The 24222-nt window shown below is 49.6% G+C and overlaps 1 protein-coding gene across 2 annotated transcripts in view; it reads right to left on the reverse strand.

Annotated features, from left to right (window-relative positions):
- Tm7sf3 (transmembrane 7 superfamily member 3) overlaps positions 1-24222 on the reverse strand; it is a 36251-nt gene that overhangs the window by 8310 nt on the left and 3719 nt on the right. For both annotated transcript variants that reach the window (XM_040743617.1, XM_040743616.1), the window contains exons 2-11: positions 18034-18188; positions 15501-15651; positions 13385-13505; positions 10461-10632; positions 9012-9189; positions 5987-6073; positions 5539-5619; positions 4318-4470; positions 2930-3027; positions 1405-1567 (exon numbers count right to left, since the gene is read on the reverse strand). In XM_040743617.1, the coding sequence (XP_040599551.1) occupies positions 1405-1567; positions 2930-3027; positions 4318-4470; positions 5539-5619; positions 5987-6073; positions 9012-9189; positions 10461-10632; positions 13385-13505; positions 15501-15651; positions 18034-18188 (1359 nt within the window). The remainder of the gene's footprint in view (positions 1-1404; positions 1568-2929; positions 3028-4317; positions 4471-5538; positions 5620-5986; positions 6074-9011; positions 9190-10460; positions 10633-13384; positions 13506-15500; positions 15652-18033; positions 18189-24222) is intronic.

A 24222-nucleotide genomic window follows, 5' to 3' on the forward strand; every position in this document is an offset into this window, starting at 1 on the left:
AATTAGAACTCAATGTGAGCCTATGCTAGCCTCAAATTCATGGCAATCCTCCTGCCTCAGCTCCTAAATGCTGGGAGTGCAGCTGTGTACCGCACCTGGCTCTGAACTGGCCAACATTAAATGTGCAGCAGCACCACCCTTCACAGGCTAAATCCATGCCTTCCTTTCCATGTGGGACTTGTGTCTAAACACGCATTTCCGCACTCACAAGCCGGGAGGAGATACCACAGACTTGCTTCTCAAGTAGGACTTCTGCTACAGGCATCCAGAAAGTTGACGCAGGTGGTAAAAAGTCAGCTGTGTCTCCCCCTGGAGCTCCGTCCCTACATGTGTGTGCGGTACCCACGGGCATGGCTGCCCTAGTCACCTCCACATACTGGTTCACTCCCAGCGGGAAGACTGCTCACACGGGGAACACGGGATGACGTGAGATGACACCCCAGATTCCACTGAGCATCTAGCAAAAATGTGGCAATGGGAATGCCGTCGCTGGTGCTGGGTGCACTTTCCAATGTGGCCGCCTTGGGATCGAACCACACTCTTGAGGACCACGCCCTTCCCCCAAGATCTATAATTCAACTCAAAAAACTCACTGCTTCTCCCCAGGGCAACTCTGGTGGACTCGACCTTGTGGTGGAGACCTCAGAAGAGAAGGGTAAAGAACCTTCACCCCAGAGAGGAAATTCTCTGAACACAAGGTCTCCACGTCTGACCTCTCCCCCAAAAGGGAAGATCTGGATTATCACTAAGTAGAGGCAAAGATTTGCCCCGAAAACTTGATGGCCAGAGTTGTGCCGTTCTAAGTCCCGGCTCTGAGACATGCTTTTCTGACCTGTCTTTGAACTTTTCTGAAATCAACAAAGCTTGAAAAACTCTGTGAATGTGTAGTGCACCACCTGTTCTCTTCAAAAGCTTACCAAAGGCCACTGTGTATTGGGGTTCACCCCTGTCATCTCTAGGAGACTTGAGGCAGGAGAATCACTTGAGTTTGAGGCTAGCCTCGGCTACAGAGTGAGACCCTGTCTCAGAGACAAGATAGAAAATCAGGAATGGACAAAGTCTTCTAACTAAGGCAACAACATGCTCACTAACTGAAAATAAACCGAATCTCCATTAAAGTAAGGAGACAAAGGAATACATTCTGAATTAGACTAGAGTACCTTTCTCATTCCTTACCTGCCCCTCCCATGGGGGCAGCTTCCTGGCCTGAGGATGAACAGGGAAGCCCACCGAGTCCGCTGAGATGCCTGAAGGAGACATCTTTGCTAATTGGCAGTCCCTCTCACAGCATCTGTATTATGTTCCACCTCTCGGCCCCTCGCGATGCCTACATGCTCCCGGTAGGGTGGGTTAGTGGGCACGCCTATCTGAACATCACTCTGATTTCTGGACTCAGAGTCTTACCTTTAGTCTGGAAAGGCACTCCGACGAAAGCCCCTCGGAAGTCTGTGTTGAGCGCTCTCCTGAGGACATTCAGAGTGATGTAGGAGAGGCTGGTGAAGACATAACTGTCAACAGCCAGCACCACGGAGTAGGAGCCCACGACTCCACACGCCAGGATGTTCAGCTGTGGGAGAGCAGAGGGACAGGCGTCACACACATCGCAAGACCAGTCCCAGCCCTCACCACCGCCTGGTGTGATGGGAAGGACCCAAGTCTTAGCAATGACAAGGGCTAGTGGGAACACAAGGCAGAAACCACATTTGATGCCCAGATACAGTGTATTTTTTATCATATTCTTTCCTGTCCCCTAACTCCTCCTGGACCCTCCCATCCATCCCCATAGCGGATTCTTACCACACTGTTTGGGCTAGCAAAATAGGGTTGGCTCAGTGGTTCAGAAGGGCACTTGCTGCTCTTGCAGGGGACCTGGCCCCCAGACAGAACTAAAGATCTGACAGCCTCTTCTGGCGTCTATGGGCACCAGACATGCGCTAGGTAAAAAGTTAAACATTGTGCAGTGATACAGCCAATCGCCATTCTGTACGATTCCGCTACATGGTGACTGGCCCTCTAGGTTCATGTCTGAACCATGGCAAAATTGCCTAACAATGTCCTCAGCATGCAGCCCTGCCACTAAGCAACGCACAACTGGACTGTAGAAAATAAAATTCCCCCAAGAGCTTCCACAAAAAAGTCTAATCAAAGGGGCCATTCTGCAGAGGCAGCTGAAGCCTCCGGGCTGCTGCAGTAGGGGAAGGTGGTTGGGAGGTTCTGACACTCAGAGAGACAGGGGCCACACAGATCCCAGACAGGCAGAGCAGTAAGGAAAGGGGCCACAGACAGAAGAAGATGGCACACTGCCTGATTCTTCATCATCTTGGCATGAAACAGGCCAGCGGGCTTCTGTTCCCTGACCACCCCTTCCGACTGGCCAGTCCAGGCTGGTCCACAGCATGCTAGCCTGACGCTACAGGCTACCAGCTCCCTTTCTTTGTTTAAGTTGGCCAGTCCAAGATCAGGGAGGGGAGCCCACCCCAGGCCACCAGAAACAGTTTTCCCTCCAAATTGCTATGGTGTCTGTGGAGTGTGTGTGTGTGTGTGTGTGTGTGTGTGTGTGTGTGTGTGTGTGTGTGTGTGTGTGTGTGTGTGTCTGTGTGTGTGTGCCCTCTATGCTGGTGTGGCGTCTGTGTGTGCAAGCTCTTTCACTTTCAATAAGACTCGCTATGACTGTGACTTCTTTCCTGCCTTTTAATTCTCAAAAGGGTAGAGAAAGCAAACCTAACTTGAGACCCCCAGGTAACAACCCTGAAGAAAAACAAGGACAAACACAGGGGACAATCACAGCACTTCCTCAGCTCAGATAACCACAGGCCCTCCCCTCCCCTCCCTTCCCCTCCCTAGTGAATGGAACTCCTGAAGGATTCCATGAGTGACTCTGGAGGCTGGAAGGGTGTGACGGGGGGCCCAGCTGCACTGCGGCACTCACTATCCTTAGGCAGCCCATGAAGATGACCAGGATGAGCAGGGCTATGCAGGAGAACGTCACCCAGAACACTCCATCGTCACGAAACACTGTTAGATTTCCTGGGAAAGCAGAGAAATCAAGAATAAACAAGATATCCACAAGTTAAATCTCACTGTCTCGGTGTCTGTCCACAAACACAGGGTTTAAAGCGACAGCCAGGGAATGCGCTGGCATCTGACACTCTCCAGTTTTCTTTTAACGGTCGATATAATCCACACACACCCTGTGTGTGTCTGTTTGTAGACAGAGTTTCTCTGTGTAGCCCTGGCTGTCCTGCAACTCAGAGATCTGCCTCCTGCCTCTGTCTCCCCAGTGCGGGGATTAAGGTGTGTGCAGCCTCACCCAGCTGACATAATCTCTTTATGAAGCTGTGCCCTAGAAGGTGTGAGGGGGCCCAGAGGATGACCTGAAGAGGCTGCCATAGTCCCTGCCCTCCAAGTCCTCAGCCCCATGGCTCTGATTCCTACTCCCATAGCAAGAAGACTGGAGTATACTGGGGGGGGGGGAGCTCCTAGTCTCCCCTCCAGCTCCAAGCTTTCATCATCTTCTGCAATGGGGGACGCCACAGACAGCAGTCAGAACTGCCCAGCTGGCTCTCCAGCCCCAATCTGATTTTTGCAGCTGATGGAACTTCAACCTAGAAGGAACCTTGGAGAATCGGCCTCAGTGAGGAACACTTGGGGGCTAGAGATGGCAAAGGGTGGGAACGGAGAGAGGGCTAAGAGAACACTGGACATAGCACCAGGTCCCAAGCTCAGTGCCTGTCAGAGCAGCGCCCTGTTCATCCGAGAGACACACTGGGCGTCTCCCAATGACTCAAGTTACACTCTGAGGGCTTAAATTGTTCTCAAGTAACTGGCTGCATGGCGGCTCACACCTGTAGTCTCAGGGGTCAGGAAGAGGAAACAAAAGGATTACCGTGAGTTGAAGCCAGCCTGGGCTACAAGGAAGACCTTGCATCAACATTTAAAGTAAAATTTAAAAATAAAATCTCTGTTCTGCCCTGTGAGCCCCGTTACCTACCTTATCTATAACAGAAGCTAGGAGGTGGTGGTACACGCCTTTAATCCCAGTACTCGGGAGGCAGAGGCAGGTGGATCTGAGTTTGAGCGAAGTTAGTCTAGTCTACAAGAGCGAGTTCTAGGACGGCCAGGGTTACATAAAGAAACCCTGTCTTTGGAAAAAAAAATACAAAAAACTATTGGGGCTGGTAAGATGGTTCAATGGTAGGCCACTTGACATCAAGTCTGATTATCTGAGTTCAAGCCTTGGAACATACATGGGTATACATGTACTACACACACACACACACACACACACACACCAGCATGAGGGCCAGCATCTCCTACCCAGAGGAGTGAAGAAAGTCCCAGAAGAGACGAGGAAGCCCAGCACAAGGCCAACACACAGCATACAGAGCATGAGGGTCCCAAATCGCCACCATGAGGCCATCAGGAGGACGCCACCGATGCTGCCAGCCACCGCGGTGAGGACCAGGCGCACTGCACAAGGGAGAAGGCACAGGAAGACGGATCAGCAGGCGCCAACCGCATCTTCAGTCTGCATTTCCTTCAAGGCACTGTCACCCCAGGGCTGGGGACAGGTCGGTTTTGTCAGACAGCAAAGGTGACAACCAGTCTTGAATGTGATGCGGCGGAGGGGGTCGGCGGGGGAGGCTGAGGATGTGTTTCCCTGGATGGGTTCCATCCCCAGCACTACGGCAATCTGGAAGGATCAGAAGCTCATGTCATCCTCTGCTACAGAGTGAGTTCTAGGCCAGCTTGAGTTACATCAGACGCAGTCTCAAGGAATAAACGAAGCTGGGGAGAAGAGTGTTTGAGGTATTTTTCCCCCCAGTGAGGCGTGTGAGCTATTCTGGAGCACTGCCCGACTCTGTAGCCCAGGCTGGCCTTAAACACATGCTGCCCCTTCTGCCTCTGCCTGTCACACATACTGGAGTAACAGGAACACACCACACACAGCTCTGGTGGCACTGGGATCTAACCAGCCAGACAAAAGCTTCCCTGCTGAGCCACCCCAGCTTGTGTTTTGTTTGTTTGATTTTTATTTTTTATTTTTTGGTTTTTCGAGACAGGGTTTCTCTGTGGCTTTGGAGGCTGTCCTGGAACTCGCTTGGTAGTCCAGGCTGGTCTCGAACTTACAGAGATCCGCCTGCCTCTGCCTCCCGAGTGCTGGGATTAAAGGCATGCGCCACCAATGCCCGGCTGTTCGTTTGATTTTTGTTACTTTTTGTTTTTTTGTTTTTTTCTGAGACAGGGTTTCTCTGTGGAGCCCTGGCTATCCTAGAACTCACTTTATAGGCCAGGCTGGCCTCAAACTCACAGAGATCCGCCTGCCTCTGCTCCCTGAGTGTTGGGATTTGCCCGGCTTCACCTCTGCTGCACACGGAAAAACGCAGCACTGCGGTGAAGCCTGCTCCAGGCCCAGGCCGCCCATCATCTCATGCCTGGTGCCCGGCACTCCCGGCACAGGTGAAACTGCCGGCGACGTGGTGGGTGTGAGCCCAGCAGCTCCCCCTGCACGCCCTCCCAGCTAAACTGTGTACTCACCATCGTACTTAAGGGACGTCAGTCTGGTGATCAGGATGTAAAAGAAGAACCCCAGGAAGATGAAGCCGATGAAGAATAGCTCTGGGAGGAAACCATCAGGAAATGGGAAGCAAAAGTCCACATCAGGCACCTTCACAACACAGCAGAGGCATCTACAGTACAAGTCTGTGCCCAAGCAGCTAGGCGCCATGGCTATTCCCAGAAGAATTGACGTCTGGAGGGCAGGGACTCGTGAGAGGTCAGGGGAGTGGTTTCGTGATTAAGCGGAGTATGGGACACCCCTAGGCTGCAGCTGCACTTGCAATGGCTTAATGGCAATTTTCCAATTTCATGGTTCATTTACTACGCTTCTCTGTCCTTTGGGGGAAGGGGCTCCTTTACGTAGCCCAGGCTAGCCTCAGACTAGCAGGCTGGCAGAACGAGTGAGGGTCTATGTGGGAAAAGGTACCTGTTTTCCAGAATCTGTGTCCAAAGAAGCAAATGAAGAGCCCGAGCAGGGCAAACGCAGTGGAGAACACTTTGGTAGATACTCTTCCTTAAAAGTGCATACATAAATAATTAAAATTAGCGGGCAAGGGCATCTTCATGCAGGGAAGGAAGGAAGGTGAACTGCCTTGAGGATCATTCATTCTATACAAGATCATTGCTCCTAAAATACTCTTGTTCCCTGAGTGAGTTCATCTAAGGCGAGTACTCCCAATGGCTGCTTTTTGTAACAAGGAGAACCAGGCAACGCACGCTCCCGACTCACACGGTGTTTCTTTAGGAGGAGGGTGCGGCAGAACGTGTGCCTAAAACACGTCTGTATCTTCAACAAATAAACTTCAGGGGGGGAATGCTGAGTGAAGTGACTCGGGTAAGAAAATTCGTAAGACACGTGAACTAAACACAGATCTCACCTACAACCTGACTCAGCCCACTGGGGTGATGCCTGCCTGTCACCCCAGCCCTGGGAAGCTGAGACGGGAGGATCACTGCACATTTAAGGCTAACTGTGCTACATAGTCAGTTCCAAGCCAACCTGAGACAAAGAGTGAGGCCTGTCTCAAAAACAAAAGGGGGGGCTGGAGAGATAACTCAATGGGTAAGAGCATTTGTCAGCTGTATAGGACGTTGATCCAAATCCCAGCACCCCACAGGGTGGCTCACAACCCGCTGTAACTCCAGCACCACAGGGTCCAACGCCCTCTTCTGGCCTATATGGGCACTACACTCACAGAGTGCACAGACCACATGTAAGCAAAGCATCTACATACATAAAAGTAAATATATCACTCTATTGTTTCAAAAAAAACGATAGCCCACCAAATTCACCTTCCTTGGAAACCCTTCAAAATGAGCATAGGGAAATAATCCTTGAATAAGAGCAGATGCAAAACACCTATACACACCGAAAAAGTTACAAGCTGGCCACAAATTAAAATGTATCAGTTGCTTAACAGCAGCCGGTGGAGAGAGCATGAGGGCACGCATTTAAGCAACAAATGATGAACAGTGTGAGACCAGAGTCTGAATTATAGTAGAACAGCTCTGCCTCTCTGAGAACAAGACTGCAGGAACTACTGAGTAAAAGAAAAAAAAATGCATATTCTGCTTCAGGACACGGGTGACTGTCACCAAAATGATGAAGCTGGCAGAGTGTCCTGTCTTGATATTCTTCACATTAAAACCTCGGGGCTGGGGGCCGGGCGTTGGTGGCGCAGGCCTTTAATCCCAGCACTCGGGAGGCAGAGACAGGCGGATCTTTGTGAGTTTGAGACCAGCCTGGTCTATAAGAGCTAGTTCCAGGACAGCCTCCAAAGCTACAGAGAAACCCTGTCTCGAAAATCCAAAAAAAAAAAAAAAAAAAAAAAAAACCCTGGGGGCTGGGAAGGCAACTTAGTTGGCAAAGTGCCTCCCAAGCCCAAGGGCGTGAGTTCGGATCCACAATCACATAAAAAGTTGGGTGTGGCAGTGAAGGACTCCCAGTGCTGGGGTGTGCTGGCCGGCCAGCCTCACCAAACTAGAGAGCTCGGGGTACAGTGAGAGACTGTCCCAAAAGATGAGAGTGACATAGGAGACATTCAACACCAACCTCCGGCCTCCACAAGCACACGCATGTGCACACACACGTGTGCACACTATCTTACTGTCCCATCACTGTGGAGAAGACACCATGAACAAGGCAGCTTACAAAGTAACGCATTCTATTAGGGGCTTGCTCACGGTTTCAGAGCGGGACTCGTGGCGGAAGCAAGGAAGCAGGCAGGCGTGACTCTGGAGCAGAGGCTGAGAGCGTACATCTTATCCAAAAGTCGGGAGGTAGGGACACTGGGGCGGGGCCCAGTGTGGGCTTTGGAAACCTCAGTGCCCATGCCCAATAACACACCTCCTCCAATAAAGTCTCACCTCCTAATCCTTCCCAAAACAGCTCTTCTACCAACTGGGAAACAAAAATTGCATGAGCCTGTGGTGGCCATTCTCATTCAAACCACCCAAGACAGACAGACAGACTCACACACACACACACACACACACACACACACACACACACACACACGGGGGGGTCCTAGCACAGATATAAGGGAAAGATTATTTAGATTAACCTGGGGTGGGGAAACTTCCTGAAGAATCTAACCCTGCTGTGGTGATAAATGCCACCTGGGGAGGAGGGGAAAGGGGAGCAGGGGGTGACACCCACCCTCAGCGAGAGAGCAAGTCTGAGCATGGTGTCAGCTGTGACTCCAGGCACAGAACAAAGAAAACGCACCCATGATAAACATTATGTTTGACTTCTGCTAAATAAGACTTTTATGATAACGCTTCCTCGAACCCAAGAGATCCATCTGCCTCTGCATCCTGAGTGGTGAGATTAAAGGCTTGCGCCACCACCAGCCAGCTTGTAAAACATTTTTTAAGTTAAAAAATTGTGTGTTTATGTGTGTGTATATTATAAATACAGCATAGCCATCCATCTTATCTCCCTCACTACACACACACACACACACACACACACACACACGCATGCATACACACCGTACACGATGGGGAAACTGACCCCCAGAAAATGTCAATGCTCTGCGTTTGTTTGCTGTTGCCTCATGCTCGAGTTTTGCGCTGATATATGCAGCTGCCTTGCATGGAGTATAGTAATAATATGGCAGCTATTTTCTTTCAGACGTATTTACTATATTTTATGTGTTGAGTCTCTTGCTTACATGGGCATCTGCGCACCATGTACATGCCTGGTTCTCACAGAGGTCAGGAGAGGGCATCAGATCCCTTGAAGCTGGACTTACATTGGGCCTGGGCCCTCTGCAGGAACAGTGCTCTTAACTAGTGAGCCACAGCCCTGATGTGGGGGTCTTATAAACAGTGACTGGCAGATAAAAGCTAGGAAAGGCATTTGGGGACAATCTTAAGGTCTTCACTAGTGGAAATGGATCTTCGGAGCCCAAGGAAGAATCAGCCCAGGTTTAAGTCCTCGTACTCACCAGGAGAGACACAGTTACCGTCTGCTGACTCGAAGCTGCAAGCATACGTGTGCGCGGGAACATAGGCAGCAGAAGTATTGAGGGACGGATCCCAAACGATGACGTTATAAATGACTCCTTGTCCCCAGAGGGAAGAGAAGGACACAGTTGTTTTATCGTCCGATGTCAGGGTAGCCACCTAAAGCCAAACACAGCAAGTGGTGTGTTCACAGCTTCTTGAAGCTGTGGTCACTGTGGTCACTGTGGTCACCTGCACAAACCAAGCCAGCACACACCCCAGTGTGGCGTCCCCAGGAGCTACTGACAGCTGATGGTTTCTGGGAAGGGAAAGTCAGTTTCCTTTTTTACTAGATTTTATTTTTAAGTGCATGTGAGTGTGTGCATTCGTGCGTGTGAATGCACACTTGTGAGTGGGGTACCCAAGGAGTGCAGACGGGGGTGTCAGATCCCCCCGGAGCTGGGGTTACAGGCAGTTCTGTGTCGCCTTGTGGTGATATATTGTTTACGATCTAATAAAGCAACTGGAGATAAAAATACAAAGCTAGCCAGCGGTGGTGGCACATGCCTTTAATCCCAGGACTCGGGAGGCAGAGGCAGGCGGATCTCTGTGAGTTCCAGGCCAGCCTGAGCTACACGGATTGATTCAGTCTAAAAGAGAAACAACTCACACAAAGGTGATCTCAGAACTTGGGATATGGCTGGGCAGTGAGAGGAATACAAGGCAGGAGGAGACAGGAGCTCAGGAGGAGACAGGAGCTCAGGAGGAGACAGGAGCTCAGGAGGAGACAGGACAGGAGCTCAGAGGTTGCAGTCCGAGGCTTGGTGGAGAGCAGTGTAGTCTGCACTGCACTCTGAGGATTGTGGAGACAGAATCACCCATTATGGTCTGAGGTAGAGGTGAGAGCTAGTGGCTCAGCTGCTCTGTTTATCTGATCTTCAGCCTTAACCCCAATATCTGCCTCTGGGTGTTTATTATAGGCTGGCCATGCTCCACCGGACCGCTCCTACCCATGAGTGCACAGGCTGCACAAACTGGACTCCGTGGGTTATTAGAAACAAAGAAAAAGACACCAAGATGGGGGGAGCTGGGGGGGAGTCTGGGAGGAGTTAGAGGGAGGAGTTGGGAGTGAATATGATTGAAATGCACGGCATTCACGTATGAAATTCCCAAAGAATCAGTAAAAATGTGTTAAAAAATATTAATGCCAATGTATATCTCCTTCAGCGGTTTCTCAGTTTTCAGACCTTTCCCTTTACACTTGCCAGAAGCTCTTATCTAAGTTACTGAAGTGTACAGAAGATTATCACCCACTTCTCCTCCTACCAGGAATGATGGTGTCCCGATACGGTGTCCATCACAAGGCAGCTGAGTTGCTTCTCCGTCTCAAAGGCTAACAACATCACCTAAGAGCACCCGAACCCAGCCACATGGGCGAGAACCAGACTCACCTTGACCGCACTGGCCTTCACCTGGGGCACCTCGGTCATCCTCTGCAGATGCTGGAGCAGTGAGGCCTCGGTGAGGTCGCCCTCGGGGAGAAAGTACTGGTACACGTCATACCGCAGCCTCCACCTGGACTCCTGGCCCGTGCTCACGTCACACGGCGGAGGCTCCGCACCTCTAAAGCCAACCAACAAGACCGGGCATCAGTCTCTTGTGGCTCTAGTCCTGTCTTCAAGGAGGAGCCAGAGCTCCCATTTCAAACTTCTGCAGACACAGTTCCCATGTCACAGCTGTGAGTCTATGTGGTTCTCTGGGGGACAGCAGTAAACAGCGATGACTGGACTGCTGTTGCCCAAAATTCCTATCTCAAGTTCCTGCCTCCACTGTGGACAGTACTACAAGCTGGCTTTGGGGAGATAATTAGATCTCGAAGGAGGAGCCCTCCCGCATGGGACTGGTGTCCTTGTAGATGAGGCCCCGGACAGCTCCCAGGCACTCTTCCCTTCTCCTGGGGACTCAATAAGAAATCTGCAAATGGCAGGAGGCCCCAGCCAGAGCCCCGAAGTGCCACGCTCAGCAGTGCGAGGAGGACACGTCTGGGTGTGGTGCACAGCTGTAACGCAACAGGCAGGGGGAACATCAGTGCAAGTTCAAGGTAAGCCTGGACTACACGGAAAGTTCCAAACCAGTCAGGGACACATTTGAGCAAATAAACAAATGCCTACAAGTAAATAAGTAAATGTCTGTTGTTCAGAATGTACCCATGGAGTTTCTGGTACAGACTGATGATTCTCAGTCTAAAGATCTGAAACCTGGACTCTACCTGAATCTCAGGTCTGTTGGTGCTCTGGGCTCTCAGACTAGGGATGTTCAACCCTCACTCAGGGTCTACGCAAGTTTCCAGCCCCAAATGTTTCAGATAAGAGATGCTTAGACCTTTATGACGGCAGCACTGACTCTCTCTCTCTGTCTCTCTCTCTGTCTCTCTGTCTGTTTCTGTCTCTGTCTCTCACACACACACACACACACACTCTCTCTCTCCCTCTCTCTCTCTCTCTCTCACACACACACACACACACACACACACACACACACACACACACACACACACACACGAGCCCGTGCACTGGTATAGTTGAAAGAAAAGCAGATTCTGAAGTGGGCTGGCCCAGATGACACTGGATCATGTGGTTAAGTGTGTGTGTGTGTGTGTGTGTGTGTGTGTGTGTGTGTGTATACCTGTGAGTGTGGGTACCCATGGAGTCCAGAAGAGGGAGTCTAACCTCAAAGGCCCCCCCAGAGAATATCTGTAAAATAAAAACTGCTTTTTCGTAAGCATATCAAGATTAAGTAACAGTCAGTACTGTGGGGGGTGGGGGAAGGCGGGCATAGGGCTTTTAATCCATCCTTGCTATTACAAGCGGAAACTGAGGCAGACTTTCGAAAAACTAAATCCTCATAAGGTGTAAGAATTTAGGGCTATGGAATGTCTTCTATATTTAGATGCTCTGAGAAAACTTTCCAGATAGGGCTGGAAAGAGGGTTCGGCGGTTAAGCACACACACGCTTCCCTTACACAGGACCAAGCTTAGTCCCAGGACCCATGCTCGGCAGCTCACAACCTCCTGTGACTCCAGTTCCAGGGTGTGGTGTAAAGCTGTGTTACATTAGCTTACGCTGCGGAATATTACTCTAACTGTGTAGAGGTGTGCTGCATTCTGTTGCTTTTATTCATGCTGCATTTATTTAGTTATATAAAGATGTGTTGCTTTTCACTTGTCTGTCTAAGGCATTTGATTGGTGTAATTAAGATCTGAAGGGTTAACAGCAGGGCAGTACAGGGACAGGAGAAGCTGACAGGAAGAAAGAGGAAGGAGGAGGAGGAATCTGGGCTCGAGAGGGAGATGCCAGGGGCTAGCCAGCCAGCCGCCAGTCAGCAGACACAGAGTGGGACATATAGGGAGGGAGGGAGGGAGGGAGGGAGGGAGGGAGGGAGGGAGGGAGGGAGGGAGGGAGGGAGGGAGGGAGGGAGGGAAGCAGGGAGGGAAGCAGGGAGGGAAGCAGGGAGGGAAGCAGGGAGGGAAGCAGGGAGGGAAGCAGGGAGGGAAGCAGGGAGGAAGGGAGAGAGGGAGGGAGGGAGGAAAAAAAAAGCCCTGAGATAAAACATAGATACAGCCAGCACTCGGGAGGCAGAGGCAGGCAGATCTCTGTGAGTTCGAGACCAGCCTGGTCTACAGAGTGAGTTCCAGGATAGGCTCCAAAGCCACAGAGAAACCCTGTCTCAAGAAAAAAAAAATCGATAGAGAAAAGGATTAAAGTAAGAGCTAAGATTAGGCTGAGCATTCATAACTAATAATAACTCTGTGTCATGATCTGGGAGTTGCTTGGTGGCCTAAAAGAAAGCCTGCTACACCAGGACACCCGGTGCCTGTGGCCTTTACAGGGACCTGTACTCATGTGCACACATCCACACAGACACACATACACACAACACTTAAAAATGATAAAAACAGCCAGGCGGTAGTGGCGCATGCCTTTAGTCCCAGCACTCAGGAGGCAGAAGCAGGCAGATCTCTGTGAGTTCGAGACCAGCCTGGACTACCAAGCGAGTTCCAGGACAGCCTCCAAAACAATACAGAGAAACCCTGTCTTGAAAAACCAAAAACCAAAAAAACAAATCTTTAAAAAAAGAAAACTAAGATGAACTTCCAAGCTCACATCACACCTGTGTCTTCAAATAAAGAATGCAGAAGTATTAAGGAGATGATTCAGTATAAACAACAGCTCAAATATTAGCACTGAGGTTTAAGTTATACCAACATCCCCCCCCCAAACAAAAAAACAATTCAGCTTTACTAAAGAAAATGATGGGCTGAGGCAGTGGGCTGGACGGTCCTGAGTACCCTGAGAGGGGTTTCGGCAGCTGTACCTTGCATAGCCTAGGTTTGCTGGAGCAAACTTGATAGTTGTTTCAAAAAAATTATAGTCCAAGTAAATGTTGGGATCAATATCTAGGTCAAACTCCAAATTGCAGCCTCCAGGAATGGGATCTGGATGAGAAATGGTGAGATTAGCAACCCAAGAATCCTCGTCACGTTCCAGGAAGCGTCCTGCACAAGAACTTCCTAGATAGCGACACGTCAGTGCCCAGCATTTCTGCTGTATCATGACTGATGTTTGGAAGCGTGCAGCTCCCCCCTTATCCCCTTCCCCCCAGAGTGTCCTTTTCGAACCCGGGGCTGTGCGCACCCTAAACACAGCTGTTCCCCAGACTCGTTCCCACACTCCAACAGTCTGAATTCCCTCACCCCACCCTTACTTAGCTGCTGCTGGGACCTGGGTCCCATCCCCATACTATCAAAAGAACGCCCTGACACGCCAACCCCTCTGTCACTCAGACACCGCAAGTCATGGACCTCTCTGAACTTTTCTGGAATTTTCTATGCACCACTCCCGGCTCAGGTGTCCCTCCTACCTCTAGAGATCTCCTCAGCACTGTGCCTACACCTCTGTGGTTACCACTGTTGTAATTTAGGAAAAGTAGTGCGGGCTGGAGAGGCGGCTCAGAAGTTAAGAACACTGGCTGCTCTTCCAGGGGCCCTGAGTTCAATTCCCAGCAACCACATGACGGCTCACAGCCATCTGTAATGAGATCTGGTGCCCTCTTCTGGCATGCAGGCAGAACACTGTATATGTGATAAATAAATAAATCTTAAAAGAAAAGTGGCCCATGAGAGAAAGACGTCATGCGACAGACTTCAAGCAGAGTGGTCTTTTATTAGGGAGAGGGATCATAAAAGGGGGGAAGGAAGAGGGGAGAAACAGCCTCTGGGTGGACAGGAGCAGCGGGGGAGAGGAAAGAGCGGGAGAGGAGAGAGAGAGACAGGGAGAGGGAGAGGGGAAAGTTTGGGAGGAGGAGGTAGACGGGCCCTTTTAAAAGGGAACACAGTGAATGTGCACAGGTGGTGCTCTCAGTGGCTGCAGCTGAGGTCATATCCTTTCAGAATCCCAAGGACAGGCCAGTCCAGATGCCTGAATACCAACAATCGCCACCCCAGTACGGTGGAGACAATCAATCAAATCACCCCCCTCTCAGTTCCTGCGTGAACAATCCCACGCGTGGCCCTCACTCTTTACCCCAGGTCTGTACTGTAACCGCCAACTCTGAGCTTCCAATCAGATGTCCCACAAGCACCTCAGACTCACTGTGCCCCTTACAGAAGTCACTACTGACTCCGTGCCACCCCTAAAGGAGCCAGGTCCCCAAGCAGCCCCATATCGAAACCTATGTGTAGCACAATCTCTGCCCGGTCCCCTCTCTGATGGTGCGCAGGGGCAGCATCGGTCCCACCAGCCCAGCCCCAGCTCGCCCAGCCCCAGCTCGCCCAGCCCCAGCTCGCCCAGCCCCAGCTCGCCCAGCCCCAGCTCGCCCAGCCCCAGCTCGCCCAGCCCCAGCTCAGGACGGTGTTCAGACTGTCGTCCTCAAAGCGGCCGTACCCAGTCCCGACTCCGCTCTTTCTTCTCCATGTAGCTCAGGCTGGCTTCAACCCGCCATGGAGCCGACTCTGAACTCAGTCCTCTTGCCCCTGCCTCCCCCATGCTGGATTACAGGCAAACAACCGGCACCCAGGGTATCGTGCACGCTGGGCAGACACTGACCGACCACGCTACGGCATCAGTCCCTCTATGGTCAGCTTTCTAAAGATGAAACAGACTACAGCGCTCCTCTGCCCAAACTCCCCGTGCTTCCTCTGAACACACCTCGGCGCTCAAACATGCAATCGCTCAAGGCTTTCTGCTCTCCGACGCTAGGACTCTAGACACACACGCCTAGCTCTCCAGACCCGCACCTTCGTTAGGATGATCGTGCTGCCGCCACTGCCTAGAATAACACGTAGCTATGAACGGCTGGTTCTGATGCTGCTTTCTCTGCCTCTCTTGCACTGAAACACTCCTGTTAAATAAACGATTTTACCAGACTACTTCTCCTTGGGTTTCCACAAACGAAGCTCATATCCCACAGATGAACTCAGACAGGAAATTACCTCTTTCTGAGTAGAAGAGTGGAATGGCCACATTTTGGACAGGCTTGGCATCTTTTGTCTCCAAATACCAAGTGCACACAGTCTGCTCCGGTCTAAGCATGAAAACCAGCCCTTGGTCGTTGCCTGTTCTCGTGGTGCCGGGAAGGAGAGTCTGCATTTGGGAAGAAGAGCCACCGTGAAGACAGAACTGAGAAATGGCACGCACTGCGGAGCTATCCCGTGCGTACAGCCCTCTCCAAACCGCTCAGAACAAAAAGAAAAAAAAATCTACTTAAAGAGTTTTCATCTCTATGCATACAGGAGAACTCCCTGAAACACAGTGTCACTGAGGGCTGGAGACGGTTCAGCAGCTATGAGCCCTGGTTGCTCTTCCAAAAGAGCTGCGCTCCCCTCCCAATGTTCACACGACGGCTCACAACCGTCTGTAACTCCAGTTCTGGGGGACCTGATACCCTCTTCTGGTCTATAAAGGTACCAGGCCCACATGAGGTACACAAAGAGGTATGCTGACAATTCATTTGTACAAAATAAAAAAAATAAAAGTTTAGCAATACATACCATTGCCTCAGTCAACAGGAACTGCTGGGACGAAATACGACAGGTTTTAGGGTCTATAAACACAGCAGAGCGAGGAAAGCGCTCTTGTGAGGGGCTGCTTTATAGGGGTGTTATCTTACTGGTAAGGCTGTGTAAAGAGAAATCCTTTCCGCCAGCCTGGTTCCAGAGCCACATCAGTCCCAAATAAACACACAGGAGGCTATATTAATTATGAAGCTGTTGGCCTTGCTTGTTTCTTACTGGCTAGCTCTGACGTAAGTATTTATCCCATAATTGCTAATCTAAGTATGTCTCTTACCGGAGAGGTTTCCAGGCTTCCTACCCCATGGCGTTACATCTTGACTCTCTGTCTTTCTCCTTCCCAGAGTCCTCCTGGACTCCTAGTTCCACCTATCTTGGCTCCCTATTAGCCAACAGTGCTTTATTGACATATACACAGGACTTCCCCCGTCAAGGCTGTGTCACGAACATCTCCCAGTTACGGCCGCTAAGTGTCTTATGTGTGTGCAAGTGTGAGCATGTGCGCATGCCAACCCTTTATCCCTCTCCAATTTATTACTTCAACTAGTTTATGTATCTTAGATTTATTATTTGTTTCATTTTATGTATGTGTGGCTTGCTGCATGTATGTATGTGTACTATGTGTGGGCTTGTGGCCCTCAGGAGTCAAAAGAGGGTTTCAGATCTCCTGAGACCGGACTTAAAGATGGACATGAATCCTGGGAACTGACCCAGGTCCTCTCCAAGAACAAGTACTCTTAACCGCTGAGCCATCTCTCCGTCCCCTCCAGCTTATTGTTCAAGACCAGGTCTCTCCCTGTGCCTGGGACTCACTGACTGGCTAGACCGACTAGCCAGTGAGCCCTGTTCCTACCTCCTCGGTGCTGGGGTAACAAACTCACACCGGGTCTGGCTGGATTTTTGTTTTGTTTTGATGGGGTGCTAGAGATCAAACTCAGGCCCTATAGACTGAGTTCTCTCCTTGGCCCTCCGTTTCCTTTTCCTAATACACTAAGGGACAGGGTGTAGACCAGGGGGAAGGCACTTGTCTATCAAGTGTCATGGCCTGGGTTTCATTCCTAGCTTGATGGGGTGGGAGGAGGAACAGGAATTGTACATTGAATTTTTCAAGCACTACAGTTCAACTGAATTAAGGTTTATTCTGTCAGGTTCTGAGGCTAACAAGACAAAACAGGAGCTTTGGCCCCAAAGAGTTCAGTTTACAAAGAGCTTTTGATTTAAAGATTTATTTAGTTACTTATTATTATTTTGTGTGTATGAATACTTTTTGCCGGCATGCATTTCTGAACACCACAAGTGTGCCTGGTACCTGTGGAAGCCAGAGGAGGGCATCAGAGCCTCTGAAAGTGGTATTAGGGATGAATGGGAGCCACCACCAGGGGGAAACAAACCGGGGTCATCTGCAAAAGCAGCCGGTGGTGGTCTTTAACCACTGAGCTATTTCTCCAGCCTGCTGGGAGACCTTTTCCTTTAAGATAAGGTCCACGTAGGCCAGGTAATCTCAGCCTCACTGTGCAGCTGAAGCCGCCCTTAATCCCTTAACCCTCCTGCCTTCAGACAGAATGCTCCCCTAAGCTGAGAGAACAGGAAGGGGAAACGAACCAGGTGAGTTTCAACTTGGCAAGCCTCAAAGGGAGGGGTTAAGAGTAGCCACAAAGGACCCATTGCCTCGACAACCAAAACCAGACACGGGAGAGAGAAAGAACACTGCTTTTCACACACAGTTATTTCTACAACCCTATGCAGTTCAGACTGTGAACCAAGATAACGCTAGGCAATTATAGCCTGTGACTACAGATGGCTGGGCCTTGCTGGAGACCAGGCCCACACACAAACAGACATCAGAGTCTAACACACATTATTATAGCACTATTATTGTCTTAAAGAAAAGGTCTCCCAGCAGGCTGGAGAAATATACGATGGTCTCCCTACTGGGATAATCCTTTGTACTTACCTTAGTAAATGAAATGGTGGTGTTCTGATACTGTGAGTGTATTTGGAAAAGAAGGAAGGTCACATTGCTTGAAATGTGGCGCAGGATGGCCTCCCGTGGAAAGGGCCGGCTGAGCAGAAAGTACGTAAATTTTCCCACAGAAAACTCGAGAAAACCTGCAATGGGAAAATTTTTCTCATTACAGTATTATGTCTCTAGTATCAATTTATGCAAATCCCATTCATTTAAAAAAAACATACAATGCTAATTAAATCTCAGAAAACCCCTCTGAGAGCCAGGTACGGTGGTGCGTGCCTGTTATCTCAGCCCTTGGGAGGCTAAAGCAGAGGGGTCTGCGTAAGCGCAAGGCCCGTCTGAGCTGCAGATCAAGAAGCTGTCGCCGAGCCGGGCGTTGGTGGCGCACGCCTTTAATCCCAGCACTTGGGAGGCAGAGGCAGGCGGATCTCTGTGAGTTCGAGGCCAGCCTGGTCTACAGAGCTAGTTCCAGGACAGCCTCCAAAACAATGCAGAGAAACCCTGTCTCAAAAAACAAAAAAAAAGCTGTCACCGTCTGGGTGGGGTGTGAAGACAAGGAGACACAGACATCGCAAGCCTCAATCCACAGCAGCCATGGTTGACATGATTAGCCCTGTCAACGGTCACGGATAGGAGAGGGGTTCTGGGGCCCTACCCTTTCTGCAGAACTATAACTAACTAATGATACATTCTAACTAATGATACATTCTAACGATACATTCTAACTAATGATACATTCTAACGATACATTCTAGGGCTGTCACTGTCTTCAGCTGTGAGCCCACTACTGAGCCCATCAGTCTCCAACAGGTACTTCCAAACCCATGTGTGAAAATGACAAAGGACTTAATTCGCTTTTTAAAATGAGCCTGTCTTAAGAACATAAATATGCAGGCTGGAGAGATGGCTCAGTGGTTAAGAACACTGGCTAGTCTTTCAGAGGTCCTGAGTTCAATTCCCAGCAACCACATGGCAGCTCACAACCATCTATAATGAGATCCCATACCCTCTTCTGGCGTGCATGCCAGAACACTGTATGCATAATAAATAAATAATCTTAAAAAGAAACACAAATGTGCTTTCTGGCCTGTCTGCTGCAGTGGGGTCAATTTTGCTGGCCCTCGGGCATCACTAATGTTTCACTGTGCAAGGAGCCCTTGGCTCATTTCTGTCCTCCATTTTCTGGTTTCATTCCCCACTACCACCAACACACCACACACACACACACACACACACACACACACACACACACACACACACACATACACACACACACCCTCCCTCATTTTCTCCATTTGACAAGTATCAGCAAGTACTTATAAAATCACTCCGTCTGCGCCTAAAACTTGTAGCAAATTCATTACAGCTCATCCCTCCGAGGTGCCTGCCACCATCTCTGGGGCCCCTAATGTGATCCAGAAGATGTTCCGCTGGTCCTTGCTGTTTCCCATGACACAGACTCTGAGCCAGAACAGCTCAGAAGGCCCTGGAAGAGACTACAGCCACCTCTAGAGATATGTTGGTGGTCAACTTAATGCTCTTCAGTCCATGATCTCCAAGATACCAACATACCAGAAGGACAGTGCAGAGCCACAGACCAAAGGCTCGGCAGTTAAGAGCACTGTCCGCTCTTCCAGGGGACCCAGGTTCAGTCTCCAGAACCCACGTGGCAGCTCTCAACTGCCTGTATCCAGTTCCAGGGAGACCCTTTTCTGACCCACCCAGAGCACTAGGTACCGAGCACAGATGCACATGCAGGCAAAACACCTATACACAATAAAATAGAATCTTCAGAAAAGAAATATAGGAGTGCAGTAATTAAAATGATTAAACAACCGGGAGCTGACTGAGGAGCCTGCCTGACTCCATTTTAAAGACAGGAACCATTACGCTGTATTTTTCAAAAATAAGTTTCTATTTACTGTGAGAGTTGAGTTGTTCTTTGTTTCCTAAAGCCTGACCTTCCCCACCCCAAGACCTGGATTTGTTTTTGAGAATACCCTATCGCTCCCTGACCCTCCTCACCCCTCGCTAATCACTTGGTGACCACATGATTTTTTTTTTACAGATTTGTTTATATTTCCTTATTGCCCCATTGGTACTCATGATTTTACTCCTTAAAAGGGGCCCAAGAGATGGACTTGCTGCTGTTCTCTTTAGCCCAGCTTAGGAGGCAGCTGGGGCCAGCTCTTGGGTGCACGCCAGTAAAAATCCAGCTTGCTTCAAATCTGGTTTAAATTGGTGTAGTGGTCTCATTCTCACCGTTGGGATGAACACTGATAACCTGATGAGTGATGTCATCACTGAGAGTACATGTGTAGGGGAGAGCTCACAAACCCGAGATACTGTCCACGCCCCAAACGGGCGTGGACAGAGGGCCGTGGGAAAGGCAAGAGAAAGAGAAAGTAAAATCTCTCTTGGATGCTGGCTGTGCTTTGGAGAGCAGAGCGCTTCCCAGCTTCCCCTGTAAGTGATTTCTGTATTTAATAAAGTATCCTAGACCCCCACCCCACCCGTTTCCTTTTCAGCATGTCAAGGGGCTTTCTTTACACATCTTTTTCAAGTTTCAAAGTGTTCTTAATCAGAAGGAAATGTCATGATTTGGCAAAAGCTTCCAGCTTTGATGGCCTCAAGACTCAAGTTCTGCCTGAGTCTACATTTTAAAGTCGTTGAAACAACAAAAATACATTAGAACAACAAAACACCAAAAAAAGAAAAAGCTATGTTCAAATCTCACTAAACAATATGGGGACACGCTCAGCACCCCTCTACTGCAGACACGCATGCCCAGTTGTCACTCTGGTAAGGGTGCCACCACCCCGCAGCATCCACAGCACACAGGTCCCAAACTCTCCAAACTACCAGCCCCTCACATGCAATGGTACCTGCCGTAGGAGACTTAAGAGATGGCTCAGTGGCTGAGAGCACTTGTTGAGCAAGCAGGGGGATCTGAGTTCAAATCCCAGCACCCACATAAGAAAGGCAGGCACAGCCACATACACTTGAAATTTCTATGCTACAGAGAGCAGAGACAGGAAGATCACTGTGGTTTTCCAGCCACCAGTGTAGCTCCAAGTTCAGGGAGAGACCCCGTCTCAACAGAACAAGGCAGAGAGCAATCGAGCAGGACACGTGGCCTGCTCCTGACTTCTTTGTACACCTGCTTGCATGCATGCACACACTCGCACAGACACACATCCACGCACATAATTTATCTGTGAGCTGTTCACACACCTAACGTAAGTGCTACATTGTTATATTGTTATATTGTTAAGAGAACAACGACATGAAACAAAAAATCTGTCCACATTCAGTACAGACACACTTTTAAAATGCTGCTTTCACTCCGCAGCTGATTCAATCTGCTCGTGGGTATGGAGGCCAACTCTGTGCTTAAGGCTTGGTATCCAGATGTATAATGCAGCCAGGTGTTGGTGGTGCATGCCTTTAATCCCAGTCCTCGGGAGGCAGAGGCAGGCGGAGCTCTGTGAGTTCGAGGCCAGCCTGGTCTACAGAGTGAGTTCCAGGACAGCCTCCAAAACAATACAGAGAAACCCTGTCTCGAAAAACCAAAAAAAAGATGTATAATGCTTATTTCCATATACATGCAAGAAGAAAGATAAGCAAATGTTTGATGTTTGACAGCCCACTTACCAGGCTTTAGACTTCTGTCTGTCCATAGTGACAATTCAGGGGCAGAAGCTGTATTGCAGTGACAGAGCATCTGTGACACAGGTGTGAGACCCTGGGCTCCACACCAACACTGAGGGGAAGGGTGATTCTACCTCGGCCCTTTCCAAAGCTATTTAGTATCCCATTGTGCATGCATACCATAATCAGTAAACACATCTATTGAGGAATATACTCACATCTATTTTAGTAGGAAAAAATAAGTTAAGGAAAGATGCTATAGGGGCTGGAGAGATGTCTCAGCGGTTAAGAGCACTGGCTGCTCTTCCAAGAGGTCCTGAGTTCAATTCCCAGCAACCACATGGTGGCTCACAACCATCTGTAATGAGATCTGATGCCCTCATCTGGTCTGCAGGCATGCATGCAGACAGAACACTGTATAACAATAAATAAACAAATCTTTAAAAAAAAAAAGGAAAAGAAAAATTGCTATTCATGGTCAAGATCACTCTCAGCTAGACAGTGAATTTGGAGCCAGCCTGCACTACATGAGACTCTAGACAGTGAATTTGGAGCCAGCCTGCACTACATGAGACTCTAGACAGTGAATTTGGAGCCAGCCTGCACTACATGAGACTCTAGACAGTGAATTTGGAGCCAGCCTGCACTACATGAGACTCTGTCTCAAAACTCCCCAAAATAAAATAAAATATTTCTGTTTTACGGGAGAGTGTCCTAGGAAGCATACAGGTCGATGACTACCGCACTGTGAGACTTTTACTGCTATATAGTGACAGATGACCTTTGCCCTTAGTTACACTGCACCTAAGGTGTACGTATTCCTGTCCAAAACTCATAAATGAAAACCAACAGCCAGAGAGACTGGCCAGGGAGCAGGCCTGAAACTTTAAGCTGAAGTCTCTGCTCTCAAGAACTCCACCTAGTCTTCCAGGGACCACGAGAACTCTTGCTTGGTGTGGACAGCGTTTTTCAGAGAGGATGCTTCCCCGAGGCCCCGCCCCACAGGGCCACGCCCCCACAGCCTGTGGCAGGAACCAGGCAAGAGGGCAAGATACTGCCTATGGTCCTGTTGCTTTAACGTCGTCTGTAGCATCGAGGACAGATACCTTAAATTATTTCTTCTCCATCACAGCTCCTCTGTCACTTCCCTGTAGTTATCAGAAGTGTCCTCCTCATCCTCGGGACACCACAATACACCCCGGCTGTTGGTGACACTCACGTGGAGGTGATCTGCTGCCCAGACTCTCCCACACCACTTAAATAAAAATCCCTAGCAGTAGCTGCAGATATGAACTTAGGAACAAACACTTGTTCAAACAGCATGGGGAAGGGCCAGGACTAAAACTCAGTTGACAGAGGGCTTGACCAGCACGCCCAACAAGCATAAGCAGGTGTTGGATGCTGTAATCCCAACGATGGGGAGATGGGTGGAGGGACGAGGACCAGGAGTTCAAGTCACCCTCAGCTGTGTGGGTTAGCTCAAGGCTAGCCTGGGCTATACAACGCCCTGCATCAAAAAACAAAACAGAAAACAGAACTGCAAACACCATGCTGGGTGAATAAGAGAGACATATATACACTCTCCAATTTTTTTTTGTTTGTTTTGTTTTTTGAGACAGGGTTTCTCTGTATTGCTTTGGAGGCTATCCTGGAACTCACTCTGTAGACCAGGCTGGCCTCGAACTCACAGAGATCCTCCTGCCTCTGCCTCCCGAGTGCTGGGATTAAAGGCTTGCGCCACCACCGCCCGGCCACCTCTCCATCCTTAACTGAGCTGCCTTGTGTGTGGGATTGACTGGTCATCCAAGAACCATTGCACAATTTGTATAGAGGATTACATTTTAACCCAAGCTTGGGTGGTTTCCCTCCTAGCTATACAGGTCTTTGTCATATCTGATGATCCAGTGTCTGGCACTATACCAGTTGCCTGGCAGTAAATGCTTGTTCAACAGAAACTAAACTATGTGACCCGAGGCGACGCATTTGTTTCCTCTGGGCCTGTGTTCTCTCACTATGAAAGGGAGGGAACTGTGCTACCGTAGCCACCAGGCTGCCAAGAGCACCAAACACATGGGAAAATGGTTTTATAGCCACCAGACGCTGCGCAGTGGGGCCCTGGGCTTCCCTGACCAATGCTTTGGAGACACAGAGCCTCGAATTAAAAGAGAAGCCAAAAATATCCACCGGGCGTTGGTGGCACATGACTTTAATCCCAGCACTAGGGAGGCAGAGGCGGGTGGATCTCTGCCAGCCTGGTCCAAAACAATACAGAGAAACCCTGTCTCAGAAAAAAAAAAAAAAACCAAAACAAAACCAAAAATAAATAAAAGAGCAGCCAAAAATATCCAGGCATTCTCAAACCGGTCCTACAGAGAAAGTAGTGGGGACAGGAGAGGAACATTCCCAGAGATGCTGGGATTATCATAAACAGCAATAAGGGGGCTTCCACAGAGTGACAATGAGAGATACTGATAGGTGGGACCCTGGGGATAGCTTAGTGGTAGATGCTTGCTCGGGGTTCAA

The sequence above is a fragment of the Mesocricetus auratus genome, unplaced genomic scaffold (genome assembly GCF_017639785.1).
Source record: "Mesocricetus auratus isolate SY011 unplaced genomic scaffold, BCM_Maur_2.0 Super-Scaffold_100001, whole genome shotgun sequence".
In the NCBI taxonomy this organism is placed as follows: domain Eukaryota; kingdom Metazoa; phylum Chordata; class Mammalia; order Rodentia; family Cricetidae; genus Mesocricetus; species Mesocricetus auratus.